At 38.6% G+C, this 19,357-nt stretch overlaps 1 protein-coding gene across 3 annotated transcripts in view; it reads left to right on the top strand.

The window, feature by feature from the left end:
• Positions 1-19,357, top strand: part of galnt1 (UDP-N-acetyl-alpha-D-galactosamine:polypeptide N-acetylgalactosaminyltransferase 1) — a 133,019-nt gene that overhangs the window by 79,345 nt on the left and 34,317 nt on the right. For all 3 annotated transcript variants that reach the window (XM_080208651.1, XM_080208635.1, XM_080208643.1), the window contains one exon: positions 5,728-5,894. In XM_080208651.1, the coding sequence (XP_080064777.1) occupies positions 5,728-5,894 (167 nt within the window). The remainder of the gene's footprint in view (positions 1-5,727; positions 5,895-19,357) is intronic.

Below are 19,357 nucleotides of genomic sequence, written 5' to 3'. Positions count from 1 at the left end.
TTAGACTGGGACAGGTGATGAAGGAATTAAGAAGGAGGAAAAACATACAGGACTCATTTTCACCGAGAATGGCTTGGTAGTACCACCACAGATGGGGCTGGCTGGGTTGTAAAGGATATATCTGATAGACTGGGACAAGTGATGAAGGAACTATCTGATATATCCTTTACAACCCAGCCAGTCCCATCTGTGGTGGTACTAGCAAGCCATTCTTGGTGAAGGACATTGAAGTCCCCCATCCAGAGTACATTCAGCACCTTTGCCATCCTCAGTACTTCCTCCGAGTGGTGCTCATCGGCTATGAGGATATGGTACATGGTAATCAGCAGGCAGGTTTTTTGCCCATGTATGACTTCATGGGGTCCAGAATTGATGCTGAAGACACCCAGGGCAACTCACTCCCAACTGTAAACCATTGTGTTACCAGCTCTGCTCAGTCTGTCCTGCTGATGGGACAGGGCACACCTAGGAACAATGATGGTGGTGTCTGGGATGCTATCTGTAAGATATAAGTCTTTGAGTATGACTACATGAGGCTGTTGCTTGACAAATTTGTGAGAGCTCTCCAATTTTGGCACAAGCTCCCAGATGTTAGTAAGCAGACTTTGCACGGTTGATAGGGCTAGGTTTGCGTTGTGATTTCTAGTGCCTAGGTGGATAGTGGGTGTTCCATCTGGTTCAATTTAATTTTTTATTGGCTTTGTAACCATTGAAACCAAGTTGGTTTGCTAGGCTATTTCAAAGGACGTTTAAGAGTGAAACACATTTCCATGGATCTGGTGTCATATGTAGGCCAGACCAGGTAGGAATACTGGTTTCCTTCCCGAAAGGACATTAGTAAACCAGTTAGGTTCTTTTTGACAATTGACAGGGCGCATCAACCGCTTTACCCTCACAACCCTCCCAGCTACCTCATCAAAACATTTCAATCCAATTAGTTAAACATAAAGATGCTTTTTGAAGGATTTTGTCCAATTGAATGGCTGCCTCTGGAGGCAGGGGGTGCGGTGCGGTGGCGGATGCTTCCAGATGGAGGCACCTTATTAAATAAAATTCAAAAATTAAAAAACAATTGTCACAGCCACCAATAGCTCCTTTGTTGCTAAACACAAAATTCGGAATATTATCTAGTCTTTATTTGTTTGCTGCTTACAGAAATGTACATTATGCTAATAGTCAAGTTGCTGATATAACAATAAAAATCCCTTAGTTGTAAATGCTTTGGGATATCCTGAGGATGTAGAGACACTCTTAAGTGCATTTTGTTCATGTTTCTTCACTTCATCATCCTTATCTAATGGCCCAGAACTTCTGATTGGAGTAGTATCAAGATCCATTGGAAGTCCTGACTTTTGCATGTGCGTGGTACTTAGGCTCCTGGAGCGCAAAAATACCTCGATTCTGTGGTGGATTCTACCAAGCCTAACCTTGCCTTCATAGATTTGAGCTAGATGCCCCAAATGTCCCCTTACTCAGGTAGAGGGAAGTCTTTGGTTTGAAGTGACTTAAAGTGGAAGCTGCATCAGAAAGACTTTTCCATTTCCAACAGGTATTAAAAAGCAAAGTAGCAGAACAATTGTCCCAACTACCCTAACCCCCCATTTGAAAGGTGTTTTTTTAATTGAAATTATTTACACTTGCACTATCATAAGTACTTCATGCATTCATTTCAAACGTTTTTCATGTTTATATTATGTGTGAGAATAATTAAATCTTTAAAAAATTAAAAGCATTTTAAAAAGTGCCTTACAAACTTTAAGAAAACTGCTAGCCACAACACTGCAAGGTTGCAGGACCTTGAGGGACATTCAATCCACTGCTGACGTCAAAAGGGACATGGCCTTGGCACTTTTGTTTCTCGCTGCTACTTGTCTCCCTCTCTCTCTCTCTCTGTTGATGACTGCGCTTGCAGTCATCACCAGAGAGAGAACAATCCATAAAGGCCCAGTGCAAAAAAGTGAAACCCTAGTTTAAATCACAGTCAGCAGTGTTGACCTCAGTTTCACTGCTTACTGGAAGACCTGAACCGTTATTTTTAAAACTTGAAATGCAGATGACGTGCTCTTGAAATTCCCTTCTGTTGTCTGCAGTTCCTGACTTACAAGCTTCCAAGCCCTGCATCTAAATAATCGCCATTTTAAATTATCATGCAAAGTGGCCCAAGTTCCACATAGTGGTGCTTTGTAATATCTTCAAAGGTGAATGGGTTACATTTGAAATCATTTGTCAAAATTAGTTTGCATGCAACTATAGGAACTTCAACTTCAGATATTGTAGCTGTCTAACAGAAGTGATGGGTGTTAATTTGGGTGTTTTTGATGTGAACTGAATCAGTCACGAGCTATAGTCACGTATTGTAAGTTAATCAGCCAAGAAAATGAACAATAATTTTGCTGATCTTCAAATGGTATGCTGCAAGAATTACATTGTAATAATTTGCATACTTACAAAAGAAAAATTCTATTGGAGTAGATGCAAGTATTGCTATACAAGTTTTTTTTTAACCATTCATGGGGCAAGAGCATTATTGACCGGCCAGCATTTATTATGTTGCCTGAGGGCAATTGAGAGTCAACCGCATTGCTGTGGCTCTAGAGCCACGTGTGGGCCAGACCAGGTAAGGATGGCAGTTTTCCTTCCCTAGAGGACATTAGTAAACCAGATAGGTTTTTCTGACAATCGACAATGGTTTTCTGGTCACCAGTAGACTCTTAATTCCAGATATCTTTTTATTGAATTCAGATACCACCATCTGTCATGGTGGGATTCAAACCCAAGTCCCCAGAACATTAACTGCGTTTCTGGATTAATAGTTTAGCAATAATACCACTAGGCTATCACCTCCTATACTCAGTATTAGTACTCACCTAAACACTGTTTAGCGTTTCTTTAGATTAATCTAAGGAGCTTTTCAAATGCATATTTTGAGAAACAAATTGTGAATACAAGTATGTACTCTTTATTTCAGTTTTTTTGCCTTGGAAATTTCCAGTTTGTTTTATTTTCAGAGGCTATTTTTACTGGAGGAAATTTCATGGTTTTGTTATCTGCATTCAGTTTAAGTGTTGTTGAAGGGGTCATCACATACCATGTGTAGAATAAGCAGTATGTTCTGAGTTTTAAATTGTATGGTATCTTTTCCCAGTGATAAGTTAAAAGAATAAGCATGATGATGTTAAAATGTCACAACCACGTTACGGCTTTCAGAAATGGTGTGATCAAGGACAACATCTGGTCTAGAATGAATTATACGAAATGTGTCACAAGGCTATGCCTCTTTATTTTTGAAAATTTGATTTTCAGCTTTCAACTGACTGGAAAATTTGCAATTTGAAATGTCAGCAAAAACTACTTAAAATGGAAAGCAACCTTCCAGAGTGAAAGTGAAAAACAAATCACCCCAGGGGTGTGTGAAGAGAGAGACATTTCCTATAATTCAGAGACTCACCGAAGCTTGTACTGTCTGAAGAAGAGAAATTTAAATGCTTAGTACTGGAAATTGAAACAGTGCCTGCCATGTAGAGGCCCTAGCCAAAACCCCTTAGAAATGCAAAATTGGTGAAGTATGTTAGTAACAAGTCTTACGACACCAGGTTAAAGTCCAACAGGTTTATTTGGTAGCAAACACCACTAGCTTTCAGGGCTTTGCCCTTCGCCAGGTGAGTGGGGGTCAGGTGAGTGCCCTGTTTGTGATCAGAACTCCCCACTCACCTGACGAAGGAGCAAAGCCCCGAAAGCTAGTGGCATTTGCTACCAAATAAATCTGTTGGACTTTAACCTAGTGTTGTGAGACTTCTTACTATGTTTACCCCAATCCAACACCAGCATCTCCACATTGGAAGTATATCAGACCAGGCTGCAACCACCGCAGCAAAGTTGCAAAAATGTTTTCAGCAGGGGAAATAGGCTAAAAGCATCTGTCAGTTTCTCGGACTCTTGCTGATTTAAAAGCCAATGTTGTTAGAAATCTACCAGCAAACTGAGATTGTATAATAATTTTAACATCTCCTACATCTGGCCATATCCATTAAATCAGCTAAGCCAAATTGCCTGCGAAGTTTAAAAATCAACACCTCAACGGCAATCAAAGGACACTTCAACCTGATACATTCTTTTACCTTTTTTATTGAACACTAACTTCCCTTATTTCTGATATGTATGTCTAAGATGTTGCATTTTTATCATTTTTATTTTGCACTTAGTGGCTAATAAAAATTGATTCAAGAACCTTTATTTGAATTGCTTCTCGTTGCTCACAGTTTCAGTAGTTTAATGAATACGGATTTGGAAAAAGCATATCCTTGCGAAAAAGAAACTTGAACCTTTGTTGTTTGATCAGCCAAGGTGGTTTATATCAAAACTGGTCATAAAAAAAGATTAAGTGGATAGTTGTGAAGTTCTGCTTGATTTAATTTTAGAATGAGAAAAAATCTTCACTTAGAAGTTACATGAATTCGGCACATTCGAAAGATGAGGTGAATTATATATTGTTTGTGGAATGGACGTTCTTGCACTAAATGCCCCCCAACTCCCCCTCTTCTATGTTTTATGTACAAAACCGTTCATATACACACTTTAAAAATAAATTAATTAATTTAACTCAATAGTATGAAATATTTCAATGATGTGATAAGCTAGTTAAGCAAGCCCACCAACGCCTCTATTTTCTCAGAAAACTAAGGAAATTTGGCATGTCAGCTACAACTCTCACCAACTTTTACAGATGTACCATAGAAAGCATTCTTTCTGGTTGTATCACAGCTTGGTATGTCTCCTGCTCTGCCCAAGACCACAAGGAACTACAAAAGGTCACGAATGGAGCCCAATCCATCACGCAGATCAGCCTCCCATCCATTGAATCTGTCCACACTTCCCGCTGCCTCAGCAAAGCAGCCAGCATAATTAAGGACCCCACGCACTCCGTACATTCTCTCTTCCACTTTCTGCTGTTGGAGAAAAAGGTACAAAAGGTTGAGGTCATGTACCAACCAACTCAAGAACGGCTTCTTCCCCGTTGCTGTCAGTCTTTGAATGGACTTTTCATTAAGTTGATCTTTCTCTACACCCTCACTATGACTGAAACACTACATTCTGCACTTTCTCATTTCCTTTTCTATGAACGATATGCTTTGTCTGTATAGTGCAAATGAAACAGTACTTTCCACTGTATGTTAATATCGATGACAATAAATAAAATCAAATCAAAAATCAAAGATGTATGTAAATGGATCAAATATTATTTTCTTCCATAAAGTGATCAAGGACTTGTGACTTTATTTTAAGAATGATGGTAATCCATATCCTAGCAAATGACATTCCTTTTTTGTAATAAAGATCACATGTGTGCTTAACCTAATAGTATCCAGTTATTTTGAAGACAATTATAGTTTTTTCTCAAATTATTTATCAATTTTGAAACATTTATGAACTACTTGAAAATAGTTCTGTTGGTGTGTTGCTATACTGGCATATTTAGGGTATTTTTCTTGTCTGCTTGACTTCATTTTTTATTTTTGTTTCTGACAGTAATATATGTGGTATAACTTGAATGTAATATAATTTAAGTACATTTTGTGCGCCTGAAACTGGAAACACTTGCATTTTTGCTGACGGGACATTTCTACTGTTCAGCCATTTGTCAAAAGCTGCTGTGTCTAGCAAAGGTTTATGTAAAAGATGATATGTACAAAGCATTTTGCACATTATCCATGTTTTTGTTTCCTTTAGATGTAAAACGAAAGTATATCCTGATGGTCTACCGAAGACAAGTGTGGTGATAGTTTTTCATAATGAAGCATGGAGCACTCTGTTACGCACTGTGCACAGTGTGATAAACCGGTCACCGCGGCATTTATTAGAGGAGATTATCCTGGTGGATGACGCTAGTGAAAGAGGTAAGATAACATTTCCTTATAAAAATGGAAGTAGCTGTAAAAGGTTTCTAAAAATATCAAAAGTAAAGAATTGGAAAGGAAGTGAACAAACAAGATGTTTGCAAAGCAGGGATTCTATTGTTTAAATTTTAGCAATGACCCCAGTTGAAACAAAATGTCCTTGGTGAGAAGAAACGATTTTATATCTCACATTAAATAACATTTAATGTGATCTGACTACATTTCACTTGCTTTGGTTTATTTACCTATTGCAATAAGTCAAAGCATTTTTTTATTTCACAGGATGTAGACATTGCTGGCACAACCAGCATTTGTTGTCCACCCTTAATTGCCCTTGCTTGACAATTTCCAAGGGCAGTTAAGAATCAACCATGTTGCTGTAGGCCGGACCAGACCAGCTAAGGAGGGCAGATTTCCTTCCTTGACAGTAGTGAGCCAGATAGGTTTTAATCACCATTACTGTGACTAGCTACATAATTCCTGATTTATTAAGTGAATTTGAATTCCACTAAGCTGTTGTGGTGGGATTTGAATCCATGTCCCCAGAGCATTAGCCTCAGCCTCTGGATTGCTAGCCCAGTGACATTAACACTACACCATCAAATCTCCATGCTAGTCTTGCAGATATAACAAAATTTGTAACAAAACAATAAGGGATTTGATTGCATAAGAAGCAAATAATACCTTAATCTCAATTGTAATGTTTTGCTATACCTTTGACTTAACACACATTACTTATGGGCTCCATTATGTTTTAGAGAATGTAAGCAACTCTGCTAGGTTTGCATATATTGGTCTATAATAACAGGTGCCTGGACAAAGTGATGGTTTGTCTTTCTCTTTCACCATTGCAGTCCTAGCAGTGATGTACTCCCATGCTGATCGGTACATTGTTGTAGGGTCTCTGCTTTTGGACTGACAAAATTATATGTTCAGTTCCCTGTGTGGCAAGTTATAAAATTGAATTCAATAAATGTGATCGCTTGTGAATTGACACATGGGGAAAAAATAACTATAAAACCTGTTGTCATGAAACCAATTGGTTTACACACCACACTTCCCAGTCAAGATCTGCAAAAGACTTTTTTCCCACGTTATGTTTGCCTTTTATTGATCTCTGGTTGCCTAACAAGCTACTCTGTTGTAATGTAGTACTGAAACTCTGCAGTGTTATCTAATGGAAAAGGTTTTTAAAAATTCACCTTTCATAATGTTTGCTGTTACATTCTATACATTGCCTCAAAAGTTACAGTCATTGAAATCGTGGACCTTTTACACAATAATGTGGTCATTCATGAACAAAATTGAGAGAGGTATGTAATCTGTCTCTCAATTTTGCACATAAATATTTGGCATTCCTTTGAAGCATATGAATAAGATCAAGAGATACTTTTTTCTGCAAATTAGTCCTAGTGATCAAAGGATTGACACTTATGTACCATATGTGGGTGGATATTTGGTCCTTCTGGATGTTTTTGTCAAGAGGACAGATTGGATTCACTGAAGTTTGTTGCCTTTCTTTTCAGCATGTGATATATTTCATAGGTTGCTTGATTACTCGAATGCTTCCTTCACCTGTCATCTCTTTGAAACAGCATGCTTCAAATCCAGCTGCTGAATCACAACTTCACCTCTCTTCCAGCTATTTTCACTCATTGTTATGGCAACCAGCCAAAGCACACTCAGTTGTCTAACTCTTAATTCCTTCCTGTTAATGTATTCTCTGTACTTTTCATACCTACCCACAAACAGCTTTACCTACCAATGATCTATCGAACTGCGCAGCTGTTTTGATATTAAGTCAATAATAGACTTCAATATTTAATACTCATACTTCCATTAGTGTAGTTTTAAAGGTGGAAATAACTTTTTCATGCTGTTAATTAGAATACAAATTTATTGATAAAATAGCAGATTTTCAGCTTGTTTTAGAATGAACCAATATACTTGCACCAACTTACAGTCCACTAGCTGTTGATTATCCTGGGAGACTTTCAGTGTTGCAACAAAACAGCTTCTAATTATATAATGTCTTTAACAAAATAAAATGTCCTAAAGCACTTCACAAGAGCTTCATAAAACAAATACTGAGCCATGCAAGAAGATATTTGTAGTAGCGCAGCGAAGTGTGATACGCAACTTTATTGCGCAATTTTGGAAATGTGGAGAGTGCAGAGTGGCAGCTGAATGCGAGTCCAAACTTATGTTCTGCGGAGATGGAATGTGAGTCCAAGCTCATATTGCAGCAGTTGAAGGTTGATGCTTGAGCTTGGCAGTTAAGTATGAAGAGTATGGGCACCTTTACTGTCCTCCTTTGTAAATAATTCTTTCCAGATAAATAAATCAATTACTTTCTCCTGCCAAGTAATTGTAGAACCTCAAAATTATTGCACTATTGAATCAGTTTGTTCAAATAGGTAGATTTGAAATGGCGAATTAGACAGAAATATAATGGCCCAAATTTTTCTGTCAATGGCTGAGTAATATTTGCTGCTGCTGCACCAAGAAACTCCCTTCTCTTGTTGTAGAAGGGCTTAATATTGGGAGACTCCCAGTTGGTGCATTGCCAGCAAAACCATGCTCCCTTGTGAATCAGAAACTGAAGACTTACCCCCTGAGGTCAATCTTCAGCTCAATGACAGGTGAGATTTTTTTTGTTGTGATTTTAAATATTTTGAAACGGTTCTTAACATTTTTTAAAGCTTTTACAAACCGCGCAGCATTCACTGCTGGTAAGAAAGGAAAACCCAGGTCGTTGTTTTCCTCGATGCTTTCAATCCTGCCATTGACCGCTACCTCAGTGATGACTGCTTCTGTTATTTCCAGCTCCATTTCCTCTATGGGTATGGGACATATATTTTTTTCTAATTTTTTTTTTATAAACTTTATTCCAATCCAATCAAGTCAAATTAAACCCAATTCAGAGTCCCAACAAGTTGGGACATTCCCGATCCAAGCTGACAAGACAGGGCTCTCACCTCCTGTCTTGGGCTTGATCTACATGATCCAAGCTGACTGGAGTAGGTGTAGCTCCTCCTCCAGGGCTTGATCTTATTTGCATCTTAGCCAAATGGCCGAGATGCCACTTTAAAAAATTGCTTCAAATGAAGCTGAAATGTAACCCAATGACTTCAACCAAGTGCAGCATGTTGATACTACACTTGATCTTAGCCAAAAGCATTTCACTGACACTACAGTGCTATTTGGCCCATTGAGTATGGGGACATATAGCCATGCCTGCACCTTGCTGGTTAGTGGTTGCTGTCACCTATTATGGGCCACCTTGTCCTGCATAAGAGAAGGATGTTCATTTGTTAGTGAGCATGGCACAGTGTGTTTGGGTGATATGCCTGCTGACAGCATGCACAAACTCTGTGTATAGAAGATCAATTTCAGATCAGGAAATGCATTGTAGCAAAATAAAGTTGATAAACCAGTTATACAGATTTACACAGACTTGCCAGCAAAAAATGCAAAACTAAAATTTGAATTCAGGTGAAAGGTCATCAACCTGATGCTAATTTTGTTTCTCAGACTATGTTGCCTGACCTGCTGAGTGTGTCTCGCTCTTCCTGCTTTTGGGATTTACAACAACTGCTGTATTTGGTATTTGAATATAGAGTATATGAATAGGGTATAGAATATTTGAATATAGTTGAGGTTCAGCTGTGGCAGAAACCAGATTTAAGCATCACTGGGGAAAGACATTATGTTTCCTCTTTTCCCAAGTGTCCTTATCCTTTGAAATTTACCTCTCCCAGACTATAAAAAATCCTTTTGTGTTCTCCCTGTGGCCACCATTTCCAGGAAGCATAAAATTTAATAAATTTGCCTTAATTATTTATGACATTTTTAAGTTGTAAACTTATTACCCCCGTTTGAACCAGCAAAAAATTCAAATCCTTGCTTATCACCTAATATAAATTTCTATCCATGTTTTGATTACTTGTAGAACACTTAACTTGGCCCTATTCACATCAAATGCCTACTTTTCACATCAGCCCCTTTGCTGTCCTCAACCTTGTAGACACTTAGTACCCAGCTGAATTAGTCTTGCGCACATGCCTTCCCCACTATCCTGTTTGACAGAATGCCACAGTAGATCCCAGAAATACTAAAAAAAAAACATTGTCGTCACACCTCTTGCAACTAGTGGCATGATGCAAGGATTGATGCTTGGTCCTCAGATATTTGCAAACTATATCAAGAACATTCTTGGGGAGAGCTTATGTAACATACGTCAATATATTTTGGGAAAGTAACTTGTGATGAGGATACAAAATTCTGCACAGAGATAAATACAGTCTAAGTGCATGGGCAAGAAAGTGGCCAATGGAGTATAAATGATAGAAATGTGAACTTTGGGAGGAAGAATAGAAATCCTATTTTGAAAGTAAGAGATAAGTGTATGTTGGCAGAAATCTGGATGTTCTCATAGATAAATCACACAGGAACCAAAGCTGGCGTACTATATATGGGGGTGATTCTCCCATCCATCCAGGAATAGGCAGGGAGCTGCACAATTGACAGGTTGGAGGGGAGGGAATTGGGCCTGCTGGGAGAGGGGAGGGGGAGGGGAGGGGATGAGGGGGTGGGGTGGGTGGGAGGCAGACAGGAGGCGATCTTGGCAAATGCGCAGTGGCCTATTCAGCACTATGCTGTAGGCCTTCCGGGCGTGTATAGGCCCTACCCCCTGATTTTTAGCACAATTTATGCCAGTTTCTTTTCTGATCTCCCACTAAAAACATCAATGTTATTTACTCCAGTTTTCACACAAGTTCGGCACTTCGAATATTTTTGGGAGAATCCCAGCTATGGTTTTGATCTGTTCGTTTCCTTTATAGGGACTGCAATGAGGATTGCCTGTATTGACCCTTAGAGCATCCCTCTTACCCCATCAAGAGAGATAATGGAGTCAGTGAGGGTTGATCTTATTGAAGAGTATAAAGTTCTCAGAAAGCTTGAGTCTCAGGTTGTCGGGGGGTGTTTTAATTCTGAAATGAGAAATTTCTTCACTGAAAGTTGTAAACCTTTGAAATTACCTTCCTCTGAGGACCATGGTGGTTAGGAACAGTAACACAATTCAAGACTGTAAACTTCCTGGAACAGCCAGATACTTTGCTAGAGTGGATGTATGGAAGTGAAGCCAAAAGGTTGCAAAGTTTACTGTAAGGTGCAAAAGAAAGATTGGAATTATGGTTACTTACTTAACCTAGTTTTTCTTTTACATTTTCTATGTATCATTGGCTACTTTAACAAAACATTCAAATATTAAAATAAGACATTCTAATATGCCATTTTGTTTCTGTTTCAAAATAGTTTTGAAAAGTGAGCAGTAAACTTAGCAGGAATGTTGACATGAGTTGAGTTGTTGATATTTCCACCATGAGTGTTTTGGTACTTCGATATGGAAGTTGAATGAATTGAGAAATAATATTGGGTCTCTTTCTAGTCCCTTGGCTCTTATTCTGTGCCATTTGAAGTTTCATTAGTTATGCCAGTTGTTTAACTTTTGATCTGAGGAAATAAACATTATTGTTTAAAACCAGATGCTTAAATATGGTAGGGTTGGGAGAAGCCACCTGATTAGGATGGGTCTTGCATGGTGTCAGTTGCTAGTGTGCAGTACCCTAGTATCCAATGTAATATTTGAATATTCTAATAGGTTTTGCAAGTCAGTGGGATAATACTTATTTATATGTATATCGATGATGAATTACATTTTAGGGAAGAAAAACGTACAGTTACAATGGGTAATTTCAAAATTATTTGTACCTAATTGTACACGTTTAATATAGTGACAGTTGTTTAAGAGTTCAGAGAATACTTTTTTTTAAATGCCCAAATTTATGAAGGAAGTTTGGAGGATTAGAATCAAAAGATTATATAGAATGTACAATACAGAAACAGGTCATACATGGTGGTGCAGTGGTTAGCACTGCTGCTTCACAGCGCCAGGGACCCGAGTTTAATTTAGGCCTTGGGTCCCTATCAGTGTGGAGTTTGCACATTTTCCCTGTGTCTAAGTGGGTTTCCTCTGGGTGCTCCAATTTCCTCCAAAATTCAAAGATGTGTGGTGTAGGTTGATTGGCCATGCTAAATTGACCCTAGTGTCGAGGGGATTAGCAGGGTAAATATGTGGGGTTGCGGAAATAAGGCCTGGGTGGGTTTGTGATTGGTGCAGACTGGATGGGCTGAATGGCCTCCTTCTGCACTGTAGGGATTCTATGATTCTGAGTTCTCAATTGCTTGTATAATGGGGAAGTAAAATTTTAATCTGTTGCCCAACTGATACTGGCTGTCAGGAAATGGATTTCCACGAAACATTGACTTAATGAACCAAAAAACACCACCCATTCAGTTAGGGCTCTTAAGGTTAGCAGACATTTTGCAGACATGGAATCAGAAAAATTTACAGTACAGAAGACCATTCACTCCATCATGTCTGCTGGCTGAGAAAGAACAATTTGCCTAATCTTTCTTTCCAGGTCTTGGTCTGTAGCCTTGTAGTTTATGTATTTCTAGTGCATATTGAAGTACATTTTTTAAATGTGAAGAGCGTTTGAAACTTTCACCACCTTCTGTGTGAAAAATTCTCTTCAGTAGCTCCGATCCTTCTACCAATTACTTTCAAGTCTATACGTACTGATTATTGATGTCCCTGCTAAGAGAAATAAATCCTACCTATCTGCTCTTATCTAGGCACTCAATTAAATTTTCCTCTTGACATTCTCTGTTCAAAAGAAAACAACTTCAACCTATCCAATCTTGCCTCATGGCTAAAATTCTAAAGCCCTGACATATCCTCCCTGTAGCTTGGCCAACATTTGTTCTTTTGATTTGGCTGAAAAGACTCATGCTATTGTTGTTTAGTAATATAATACAGAACTTGAGCATTGCCTTTCTTAAAAAAAAGAGAAATGCCATTGAAACGTTTCCTCTTGCCATGAAGTATTAGCTCTACCAATCATCAACCTCTTCTCATGCAGGATAAATTGTTGTTCCTTTGAGATTTGTTATTCTTGCAAATCCACCCTGATGAGTACAAGGCAAATGCTTTGACAACATGGCTCTTTTTTTCAGCTGTATTGTTTCCATATCTTGAATAGTAAACATAGAAAGTTTCCATCCTCATAAGGTGGCACAATATTTAGAAAATCCATCTGTGACATACTGTGGATAAATATTGTAAAAAGTCTCAACACCAGGTTAAAGGTCAACAGGTTTATGCAGAATCACGAGTTTTTGGAGCACTGCTCCCTCATTAGGTGAGTGGAGAGGTAGGTTTCACAAACATGGCATATATAGCAAAGACAATTGCAAGATAATGGTTTGGAATGTGAGTCTTTTCAGGTGAGTGGTACAGCGCTGCAAAAGCTCATGAAGCCAAATAAACCTGTTGGACTTTAACCTGATGTTGTGAGGCTTCTTACTGTGTCCAACTCAATCCAGCATTAGCATCTCCACATCATTGATAAACATTGACAAAGAAAGAAAATGTAGTTGTGTTTTGCTTATTATATAGCTATATATTCCTTATTCAAATTAAATTCTTCTGAGTACCATTTTTGATTCTCCCAATTCTGGATCTTTCTTTGAACACAGAATCAGTTCGGCTTTTTCAAGTTACACCAAGTCTTATTTTTGACATTGGGTTGAAAAGGAGTCAACAAAAATGATATTAGCATTTGTAATTTGAAATGCATGATGTTTGCGAGGAAATGAGTTTAAGTTTATTTATTAGTGTCACAAGTAAGCTTACATTAACAATGCAATGAAGTTACTGTGAAAATCCCCAAGTTACCACACTCTGGCACCTGTTCGGGTACACAGAATTTAGCATGGCCAATGCACCTAACCAGCACGCATTTCAATCTGTGTGAGAAAATTGGAGCATCTGGAGTAAACCCACGCAGACGCTGAGTGAACACACAGACTCTGCACAGACAGTGGCCCAAGCCGGGAATTGAACCAGGTCCCTGGTGCTCTGAGACAACAGTGCTAACCACTGTGCCACTGTACCACAAATGGAATGATCTTCAAGCCAAGATTGGAAAGTGAAGAATAAGGCACCATCAGGTAGAATTGCTAGTCAAGTATAAAGAAAAACAGGATGAATCTGAGTATTTTTGTACCAAACATTCTATGTTTCTGTCTCGAGATGCGGTCATCAAAAATTTTTACACTTACTATATTGTTGGAAGTACCATAGCACTCTTGATAGTTATTGTAACTACAGTCTCTGTGATAATCTACAAAAGGACATAACTATAAGGCATAATTATAAGGTTCATGGAGGGAGATACAGGAGGGATGTCTGAGGCAGATTCTTTACTCAGAGTGGTTGGGATGTGGAATGGACTGCCTGCTGTGATAGTAGAGTCGGACACTTTAGTAACTTTCAAGAGGTTATTGGATAGGCAAGTGACAGGGAGTGGGATAGCTTGATCTTGGTTTCGGACAAAGCTCAGCACAACATTGAGGGCCAAAGGGCCTGTACTGTGTTGTACTGTTCTATGTTCTAAGAGCCAGGCACTTCATCAAGGTACTCTATCCAGATGTATTGTATGTTAGTGAACCATCTGACAGCCATGCAAAGAAACCTGCAGCCTATTGTTTCAAAGGAACTCAAAGAACAAACAAACAAACCTCCAGGAGATCTTGGCCAGAATTCTCTGAACCTCGCCTGCAGTTGGGATTCTTCTGTGGATATCTACAGTACATGGAGATTTAGCTGAGTGTCAAATTCTCCATTCTTGCTGGCAGCAGCAGCGGGGCATGCAAGGCCAACCCTTACTACAGATAATCTAGCAGCTTACTTTGTTAACTTGATAAATGTCTGAATGAAGAGGATGTTTCACATGTTAGTTTCAAAGGATGTAGTTTGTCATGTTTAAATAGTCAATGAGGACAATGACTTAGTCAGAGGACAATGACTTAGGGAGGGAAAGCATTTCCTACCAGTGTAAAGCAACTCAAGCTGTTGGCTCCTTTTTCATCAAAACAAATAAAGTTTAACAAGAGATCTAATTAAAGCATTCAAAATTTGGACATTTTCATGATGCAAATGAAAAGTAAATAACGCATAATTTTCAGATTATCACAAAGAATGAGAGGCCAGTTTAGAAGAATATTTAAAATGCAATTATTAAGGTATTGAATGGTTTTTAGATGTTGTATTGCGTGGTAGAAAAGTGTTTTATCTCCTCAACCTTTTAACATTACAGTTCCATCAACTTTGAATAGTTAAGGTGTTTTTACACTGATGAAAAGTAGCGGTATTGCAGTGAAAGTTTCTAAACTAAGAAATGGCAAGTTAAAACAATTGATTTTATCAGGGTTATATAAATTGTATGAGTTTTGTTCCCATTAAGTTCTAACTGGTGTGCTTGTGTATAAATGCAAAACATGTATTGTGAATGCAAGCCAATATATTATAGACAATATATAACCCAATACTGAATTCTTTAATCGTGATATTATGGTGCACAATAACTTGGAATGAAATATTCATCTGGTTTAATTTAATTCACTGTGAAACCATTCTTTATATGTTTAAGAGTACAGTGCTTATTTTTCTATCTTATTAAAAATTAGAAATCTTGTATCTAGCAGATGGAAAAATAGTTCCATCACATTTCAAAGAATCACTCATGCACCAAAGCTTGCAACTGATGGCTGAGTTATTCAACATTTAATAATCATGTGATTCATTCGAAGATAAATAGGTCAGAGAAATTGTCGCTTAGCCTATGCATAGGAAAATGTATGAAGTACTATCACTAATCACAAACCAGCCAATTTAATCACAAAAATCTGTTTCAAAGTTACCAGTCTGAAACCAATCTGAATCTAGCCAGTCAAATCACTTGAACATATTTTAAAATTATTTTTGTCTTCCTTCCTTGACGCAAACCTGTATATCTAGCTTAAGATAGTACAACAAATCTATTTCAAAATTTTGAGATGCTGAAGGAAATAAATTGCTACGGTTTGTCATAAAATTGGTCATTTGGTGCCAGGCATGTCTGGAGGAAGTTTTCACATACAAGGTTGCTACCCTGCTAAGGTAGCAACCTTGCTAAGCCAGAGACTTAGGTTCTGCTAAGACTTGAAGTAGAAAATTGTTTTTTAAATGCTGGGAGCATCCAACCCCCTTTTTGGTATATCCTATCTGTATGTGTGAAATGCATTAAGCAGTTGCTGTTTTTGCCTTTTTCCCCATGGAGTTATAGTAGCTAAATAGTATCATAGTTTCTTACATGAAAACCAAAAAGTAAATTTACAAATTACATTGAGACTTTTTTTTACATTTTATCAAATAAAAATTCTCAAGTAACCGTTATTTGGGATTAAGTTTTTTTTGACATCAGCATTGCAAATTGAGACGGCGTGGATGGTGAGTATGGCCTGGCACATGGTGAGTGACCATCAGTTCGAAATGTTGACGACTGAAGACTATGGAGGTGGCTGTTCCTAATCTTTATCCACACTGTGGAGATGTGGGTGAGCACAATAACAGTGTCTCAGTACCAGATTAAAGTCCAACAGATATATCTGGAATCATGAGCTTTTGGAGTGCTGCTGCTTCATCAGGTGAGTGGAGCAGTGCTCTGAAAGCTTGTGATTTTGGACTTTAACCTGGTGTTGTGAGACTTGTTACTTTATCCATTCTGATTCTTCCAGCTGTTTTTCTGAACCAATTTTCCTTTTTCACTAATGTCCTTGGACCATCCTTTATTATCAGGGTCAACCATCCTCCTTGTCCTTTTTTTTTAATTGTTATGTACCCTGGAATATTATTTTTCAACCTTGGTTACCTTGTAACCATGTCTCTGCAAAGGCCCTCAGACTTAAACCGTTAGTCTCTATTTATGCCACTAATGCAGTTAATATTTTGTGAATGCTCTGCACATTCAGATAAAATGGCTTCAATTTTATTTTCTTCATAATATTTGCACTATTACCATTAAACTGTCAATCACGTCCTGTCTTTTTAACTTTTGCCTTTGTCTTTATAACATTCATACCAATATACATTTCTATTGCCTTGAATTTTATTTTGTTCTTAAATCTTCCTTCACCCAATTTCCCCTCCTCCTCTACTTTTTAAAGTAATTTCAATACACTGATCATGGTGACTGATGCACTCTTATGTTTGTATATTCTTTCCCTTCCTATCATACTTCTGGTTACCTTTAGCCATATCTGTACCCTGCCTTGTCTTTTCTCTTTAACTTTTTGAATTTCTCCTTGTGTGAACTCCAACCCATTATGTGGATTAAAGCCCTCCCTATAACCCTAGTTGTATGGTTTTGACAGGATACTGGTTCCAATATGGTCTTAAGTGAGCACCATGCCAATAGTTTGGCTTCTTCTTTCCCCTGTATTGCTGCCAGTTCCCATGAATCAAAACCCATTTCTTCTGCATCTGCCTTTGATCTGTGTTATGCCAGATTGCTTGTGACAACGGAGATTGTTGCCTTTTGATTCTGCTTTTTAATTTGGCCTTAAGCTGCTCATATTCCCTCAACAGAATCACTTTCTTAATCCTATGTTTGTCATTGGTACCCATCAGGACCACTACAACTGGATCCTTCCATTTCCATTTCCATTCCCATTCCAGGTTCAGCTCCAACGTCAAGAAGATGTCCTTGATCCTGGTGATGTGCAGGCAACAACCATCAGGACATTCTTGGCAGTAGAAAACGTAATTCCCCTAACTGTACTATAAATATATCCCTTTTTACTCCCTGCACTTGAATGACTCCCTGCAACACAGTTCTGGGTCCGTTTGCTCATCCACCCTGCCCTTATCCATGCAAGAACTTTGGACCTGTTGGGAAATTGTAGGGATTGGAGGTTCTGAGTTCCTGTATCTGCCTCATTCACTGTTATTAATTACCCTTGAAATGTATTCACTGTTGTAAAGTATGTGATGTGGCGGCCAATTTGCATAAGGAAATCTGCCATAAATGATTACTGCAGGTAAACGACCAGTTAATTTATTTTTAGATGTTATTTGAGGGATAAGTGTTGACCCAAGATGCTGGGCAAAATCATCTATTTTTTTTAATAGTACCACAGGATCCACAACACCCATTTGAGGGGATGGAGTCTTAACATCCCATTCAAAAGACTGAATTTGCACAGTGCAGCACTCCCTAAATGTGTTAAATTATCTGCTCAATTCTCTGGAATGGGACCTGAACTCTCACCCTTCCAGCTCTGGTTAGAGTGAATGGTGAAGCAGTGAGAATTGGAAAACAATGCTATTTAATGTTAGTTAAAAATAATTATGAATTAGAAAATTTCTCACAATACCACGGTCATTAGTAGTAGAAAAGATGTGAAAAATATCCAGTTTAACTGAAAACTGAGTTGCAGTTCAGAACAGGGCCTTCCTGTTGCAAGTCTTTCCTCTGCCAGTTGCTTCCTACAGAAAGTAAAAGAAAATTGCAAAGAGATAGCAAAAAGGAAATGGCACACACCAAAGATTGGCTATTTGTGTAAGTGAAAACTGTTGAACAGTTTGCCAAGTACCCTGCATGACACATTTTGGCTGCTATTTTGAAACAAATTAATTAAATTAGTGAGCAAAGTATTTTCATGCATATGTTAATAATTACATGGTATAGCCAATGTGTGAACCTATTAAGATCTAAGTATGTAATGTAGCACTGCTAGATACCTGGCACCATTCCTGGCCTCATTTGACATACATTAGCATTTTCAGCGGCAACCATGGATTCCAATTTAGAATATACTAAGAAACAAAATGCACTCTGATTGAGATGCTCACAGACTCGGCCCTCTAACTCTACACCAAACAGCTAGGATTCAGACTGCATGTGGCCATGACCAGTTGGTGGTCATACACAGGAATGCCCCGCAATCGAACAGTTACATATTTACCTCATGTGGTACCACTATGTATGCAGTCACTGTCACCTTCTGCAAATAGCGGAATTGGTATCAACAGATAACACACCGCTTCAATCATCCAGTCGATTGCACCAGCAGGCGTGCAGACACACAAAGGCCAATGCAACAAATCCTGCACCTGATGAACACATTGACAAAATGTCCAGTGTTACTAACAGAGAGTACGCTGGCCACAAACACTACAACACCACCAACCAGTGTAATCACACGTTCAGTGCACCTGGGCAGGCTGAATACCAGATTCCCAAGTGGCACTTGAATCCCAGGGGGACTAATATCTTGGCGGGAAGACTGGCTAGGGCTACTGGTAGAATTTAAACTAGAAAGGCTTGGGGGAGGGAACAGAGATGAGGAGCCTGAGACCGAGGAGGTTAGCTCCCAGGTAGGGAAGGACTGTAGACAGTATGAGAGGGAGGTTAGACGGGTGGTGGAGAAGAGAAATGTCCAGACTGAGGGGCTGAGGTGTGTCTATTTTAACGCCAGGAGTGTAGTAAATAAGGTAGATGAGCTTAGGGTGT

Source organism: Carcharhinus amblyrhynchos, chromosome 2 (genome assembly GCF_965287045.1).
Source record: "Carcharhinus amblyrhynchos chromosome 2, sCarAmb.v2.hapA, whole genome shotgun sequence".
NCBI classification, from domain to species: domain Eukaryota; kingdom Metazoa; phylum Chordata; class Chondrichthyes; order Carcharhiniformes; family Carcharhinidae; genus Carcharhinus; species Carcharhinus amblyrhynchos.
Note: the sequence above shows the minus strand (reverse complement) of the source record. Positions and strands in the feature narration are given on the sequence as shown.